General features: G+C 31.9%; 1 protein-coding gene across 2 annotated transcripts in view; it reads left to right on the forward strand.

Moving 5' to 3' along the window:
* The window catches only part of LOC104747223 (protein ELF4-LIKE 3-like), a 4,431-nt gene continuing 2,166 nt past the window's right edge, over window positions 4,224-6,488 (forward strand). The window contains exons 1-2 of one of the 2 annotated variants that reach the window (XM_010468821.2): window positions 4,224-4,501; window positions 6,178-6,482. In XM_010468821.2, the coding sequence (XP_010467123.1) occupies window positions 6,188-6,482 (295 nt within the window). In that variant the 5' untranslated portion in view covers window positions 4,224-4,501; window positions 6,178-6,187. Of the gene's footprint in view, window positions 4,502-5,613; window positions 5,710-6,177; window positions 6,483-6,488 lie in introns of those variants that run through there. The other variant, XM_010468822.2, reaches the window with a different exon arrangement.

The following is a 6,488-nucleotide window of genomic DNA, read 5'->3' on the forward strand; positions in this document are numbered from 1 at the left end:
CCAGCGGGTGCAATAGCGGTTGGAATATAAATAAATGTGATATATAATTATATAAATGTTTTAAAATATCAAAAACTTTATTAAACTTAATTTATAATTAAAATTCATTAAAAATACTAAAATAATTATTTAAAAAACAAATAAATTTCATAGTAAAATAATTATTACTTTATGCATTTGACTTTTTACCAAAACTTTAATCAAGTAATTTGATAAATGACTAAACATATGTTTTAGATCGTATATCTTCTTTCTTAAATCTCACACACTCAATAAGTTCTATGGAGCAGTATTTGCATCAGTAGTAATGATCAAGCGAGAGTTGAAAAGAGTCACTCGTGATTTGTTTTTATATTTTTCACAAATAATCTTATTTTCTTAAATTTCTGATGAAATGTTATATTTATTTAGATTTTTTTGAACTTATGTGCAAATTTACTTCAAGTTTTCCGGGTTATTGTTAATTGAAATCTTATTTTCTTCTAATTGTTTATTTTTAATATTCTCAATCGTATCCGTAGTTCAATTTCTTCCATCATTAATGAATAAAATAGTTAGGTAAAAGATATATATAAAAATATTTCATTATCATTGCTTTATTTCAAGTTTTTTCAAAAAAAAAAAAAAAAAATCCAAACGCAAACGCCCGCAACCTTAAACGCTTGCGGGAAGCAGCTTTTAGAATTCAGTGGTTCGGAGCGATTGGGAGCGGCTGGGAGCGATTGGAAGCGGTTTGTGTGATTAGCACCAATCGCTAGCAACCGCTACCACCCGCAAACGCAGCGTTTGCGGGAGATAGCGGGAGAATCAGTCAACACCTAAGGAGGTGTTATTAGATTAAAGATTTTAATGGATTTTAATTGACGCAGGATATTAGTGGATTTAAAAGTCTAATGTATTTGTGTAGATTTTATAATACATGTAAGATGGATTTAAAAGTCATTGATAATGTATTCTTAGTGATTGTTATGGATTTTTTAAAAGTAATTTATAGAAGAAAAAAAATAAAAATTATCCTTAAACTGTATTATACAACAAAACCATATTAAATTAACAACACCCAGACTTTTACATTGAATCCAGGAAAAAAAATGGTGTGATTATTACAGATCATGAACCCAGAAAAAAAGTAAAAGAACAAAAAAAAAATCTCAAAAATAACACAGATCTAATGAATAAGTGTGATCATAGACATATGCTTTATGGAGGAAGAACAGACAATGAACCCAGAAAAAAAAAGTTAAAAAAACACAAAAAAAACTCAAAAATAATAGAGATCTAATGAATAAGTATGATTATATAAAAGAATTAAGAAAAAATTAAATAATAATATGTTAAAGGCTAGAGATCCATCTAGAGAGAGGAGAGAAAAATGAAATGCTTGAAAAAAGTGTGGTATTGTATTTGTTCATATTTTAGAAGCAAAGTACGTTGAAATCCAAAATCACTCAAAATTCGGTAAATATTGAATAACACTAGATTTTAATAGATTTTTAAAAATGCACAATACTTATTTCTAAATACATCAAATTCCTTTAAAAACCATCATCCAATAACATCCCCTAACTATTTTCTTAACAGCTAATCATATTTCATTAATTTATCTTTTGGTAATTGTAACGCCCGTGTCTCGAGTAAATAAATTATTTGAGTTTATGTTAGGGAATTGGAGTGGAATCGGTTTAATTCCAGTTGGTTTAGCTAAATCATGGTTTAGCGATTAGTCCGGTTGGTTTTGAAAGTGTTTTATTAAACCAAGTTCAATTATTTATGTGCTCATATGGTTTAATTGAGTTTTGTTTATGGAACCAAATTAAACCAGCTTAAACCAAGAAGCTAACCAAGAGCCCTAATTTGCTCTTTAAAGATAAAAGGACGAGCTGGGGTTGGCCGTCACGTAGGAGGAGGAGAGCGGAGCTGTTGGTAATGACGTGAGAGCCGAGGGTTAGTGTTGTTGGTGTAGCGTGAGAGGAGAAGAGAAGGCGAGCCGTCGTAAGTGGTAGTGTTGTCGTGGGTTTTAGCTATCGTTGCCGTTGTTGTCGTTCATCACCACGTTAGATCTATACAATGTTTGGGTAAAGAGATAAAAGGCAGAGAACCTGGTTTGGTGACGGTGTAAGGAGGTGAGGAGTGAGCCTTGTATATATATACGTGTAAGCATCTCCTTCTCCATGGAGTTGTTGTTGTGTTCGTGTCGTCTTCCGACTTAGGAGGAGGATAAGTAACACAAGGGTTGTTGTGCTGTGGGTAGATGTTGTTATCAGAAATGGGAGGGAGACGTGATGAAGAGAATGACGATGGAATCGTGACGAGAGGAGAGAGTTGGAGAGAGTTGGAGTCGTGACGGAGATGAGAGAGAGACGTGGCGGAGGTGGGGAGGCCTCTTGTGGGCCTAGTTAGTCACCTCATGGATGTGGGAAGCTTCATTAGTGCTGGGAGAACAAAGCCGTAGTGAACATAGGTGAAGAGGAGAAAGAAAATGAGAGAAGGTTGGAGATAAAACAGTGTGGAGGAGCCGACTTTGGAGGCTCTCCGGCGCCGGATTTGACATTAGCTCGGAAAGGTAATGACACTGTCGTGATCTCCAACAAGCCAAGATTGCATAGAAATTGGAAATTGGAAGATTGTTATTCGGAGTTAAAGTGAAGGAGTTATGTGCGTTTCTTCCTGGTCAAGCTTCCTGGTCAAGTAATTGCTGGAAACTGTGAAATCTGGGTTAAGTATAAACCCTAGAAACTATTCCGAGATGACTATTTCTAGTCGACGTTTGGAGGTCAAAAACTAGCCTGATAGGGACGAAATCTGGTGGAGAAACTCTTGACAGTACTGGCTCCATATCCAACGGTGGGACTGCTTGAACGGTTAGTTTGTGTTTTATTCGAACGACAATATGAAGGTTTTGTATGGTTTATATTGTTGTAAATTGTATTGTTGGGTGAGCCAACAAGCTCGTTATGAGTTGGAACCTTGCAGGAACTTTTATGGCTTATGGTATTAGGTCATGGTGGTTGGAGAACCAAGTTATAGCTCAGCAGTACGGGGTTCAAGCTAAGATGGTGAATCGAAGGGTTCATCGGAAAAGGGTTTCCGTGGCTGGACGGAATAAAGTATTCCAGCCCACCTCTCTTATTACTCGATCGCTAGGGATGGTTGGTTGTGCGACTCAGTAACTAGATGAGGTGGTGTTTGGGATACATGCTTAAGTGGCTTGTTTGGGTGGATCACGAAGTGGCCAGTTGGAGGAGTAATCAGAGTTTATAAATGTAAAATACTTGTGGAGCTGAAGTACGTTTGTATGATTAATATTAGTAGCTGGAGAGTATGAAATAATTTGCTTTAGCTAGTATTTATGGAACTTTTTGTAAGAAGCAGTTAACGCTGGTTGTCTTGTTAGAATTATGGAGTTCCGATGAGAATGTTTCCTGTGTGTCCGATGTAAGGATTGGGAATCCGGATGCGGTTGTTTCAGTAATTATTACTTAATATTGCTTTTTTTTTTTTATCTACAAATATGCGGGGAGAAATTAAACTATATACACACTCAACTTGCATAGCTAGCTAAATATTAACGAATCCTTGTAGAGAACATGCTAGTTAATGACAAAACCAAAAGAAGATAATGCTTGTTTATATGACCTAACGTTGAGAATGAGACATATTTTGTCGCACTATCTTAGAGAAAGAAAGAAAAAAACAAAAAACATATAATTCACGTTTCTCATCATATAGTATCTCAATGTAAACACAACTTATGTTACGTATGGTTAGGAAATAAGTCACGTATATTTCATGTGTGGCTGATAATAAAAACTACATATTTTCCCCCACTATTAATGTTTAATTTTTACAGTAGATAATTCCAAAAAAAAAAAATCAATAGTTGTGATTGGTAATCCCATGTTGCTATGATATAAGGTTTACAAAAACGATAGCAAAATCGATATGCACTATTTTAAATATTTGCTTTAAAAATGTAATGTTTTGCGTCACTGTTCGGAACCAAATATTTTAAATGAGCCAAAACGTTTTTTGTCATTGTAGGAATATCTGATATAATAATATTATTGTTTTATAAGAAGTCGGCTAGAAAGAAAAGAACAATGATTTATATAAAATGGGATAGAATTAGAATTAAAAAAAAAAAAAAAAGAAAAAAAAAAAGAAGAAGTAAGAAGTATTTAAGAATATGAAATAAACAAGTATAGATAGAAGAACTATAGAAGAGGTTGGATATATATTCCATCTTTAAGACAGTGAGGGTCCTCTTTTGCGTGACTGTCAAATCTCATTCTCTTCTCTTTCCTCTCATCATCTCTCCTCTCCTCTGAGAAAGAAAGAGAAAGAAAATCTGAGTTTCCGAGAAAAATTAAAAAAGAAAAAATCTCAAAGATTCCGATCGGTGATCTTTGTCTGTCTATTTTCTCGAGAAAATTCTTCTCTTTCTCTATATATATATATCATCATATACTAAAGACTAATAAGACTGTTCTTGTTGCTGCAGGTATCGTAATTTTTCTCTTCTTTTGTCTTTCATATCATCATTACACACTATTCTTCATTGTTTCTTCTATTGTGATTTATGAGTATTTTTTTATAGCTTTTTTCTTCTAATAAATTACTCAGTGTTGAAACTTAACACAAAGATTATTATACGAGTTTGTTAATGTTTTTATCTTTTGTTGTTTGTTTTGAGTCTTCTTTTTTTTTACTTAAGTTGAATCGGTCGGTATTTGTTGATTTGTTCTTAGCCTTTTGTTTGATTTCTTTTTCCTTTTTTCACTTAAATTGGTGTTTTTTTTTTTTTTTCTGAAGTTGGTCATTCTTAAGAGTTATGAATATATATGTATATGGATATTTGTAGAATAATAGTATATTTGTTTACAGTTTCAGATGCAAAAGTTTTAGTTTGAGGCTTTGAGCTATAAAAAAAAACCTTCAAGAGATAACCTTAAAAAAAAAAAAGAATGGATTTAACAAAAAAAAAAAAAAAGGAATGGAAGTGTGGGTTAATCCCTTTTGACATTTCTATATAATTCCATTTCAAATAAATAATTTAAAATCTTACATATTTCTGTCATGTTTGCGCTGAAATTTCTATATACTTCAAATAATTTTACCATAAATTAATTTTATGATTAAATTACACTAATGTTTACTAATAAAAATCAATTAAACTCTAGAATGTAAAGTATTTTGAAAGAATGATTAATTTTTCTTGATCCAATAACATATCTGGTGACCAAAAAAAACAAATAAAAAAGAATTAACCCTTGATCCAACATCATACATCTGATTTACATAATTACTTTATATGTCTAATTAATAACACTATAATTATAAAGAAAACTACTACATACATATTTAATTATTTTATTTTATTTTATTCAGTAATTCTTAATATAGTTTCAAGCTTGAAAACTAACATCAACCATTAAAAAAATGGCCGTGATAAAATTAATTTATTTTTGTCGTCAATAAAATAATAATTTGAATATGTCTATATGTAAGTAATATTTTTTTTTTAATTGAATGGTGGTTCTGAAAATGAAAATGTATTAATTAAATGGTAGTTCTGTTTTCATGGTTTGATGGGTTGTGAATAGTAATGAGGTCTGTCTGAAGCAAGTAGCAGAACCCACAAATGTCTCATCCTCCCTGCTAAACATTGACTGCTAACTTTGGATCATCAGATTCTTCTTTTGGTCCCAAGTATAAAATTACAGACCCTTTTTGCTATTCTTTTTATTATTATTATTGTCCAAAATGGTCCACCATTTTAAAAATATATATATATTTATATCTATATATATATAGGAATGGATATTATTCTAGTTTCTGTCTTGGTTTTGTGGATAACAGTCGAGTAAATAGTAAATAGTAAAAAAAACCATTTTATTTGTCAATAAAAACACACACACACCATTTTGTGTTCTTATGGGTTTTTTACAAAGAGATTTTTTTTTTTTTTAATTGTTTGGTTTAAGCTTTTTTTATTATGTTACTAAACCCAAGAAAAGTTGCTCTTTGTAGAAATAGTTTAATACCGTTATTTTTGTCTGCACATGACAATAATATTAATACAACATGTAAATAAGTAATATATATATATATATATATATATATATATATCTTACACAACTCTTGAGTTAATGTCAAATTGATAAATTTGTTTGATAGGTATCTAATAATGGAGGGAGACACAATCTCTGGGATGATGGGAAATGGAGCTGAGATGGATGGGAAGATTCTTCAAACGTTTCAGAAAAGTTTTGTTCAAGTGCAAAACATATTGGACCACAACCGATTGCTTATAAACGAGATAAACCAAAACCATGAGTCCAAAATCCCAGGCAACCTAGGACGAAACGTCAGTCTGATCCGAGAATTGAACAATAACGTGAGAAAGGTTGCACATCTTTATGTTGATCTTTCCAACAACTTCTCCAAATCCATGGAAGCTTCTTCCGAAGGAGACTCAGCAGGTGGCC

This window comes from Camelina sativa, chromosome 15 (genome assembly GCF_000633955.1).
Source record: "Camelina sativa cultivar DH55 chromosome 15, Cs, whole genome shotgun sequence".
NCBI lineage: Eukaryota > Viridiplantae > Streptophyta > Magnoliopsida > Brassicales > Brassicaceae > Camelina > Camelina sativa.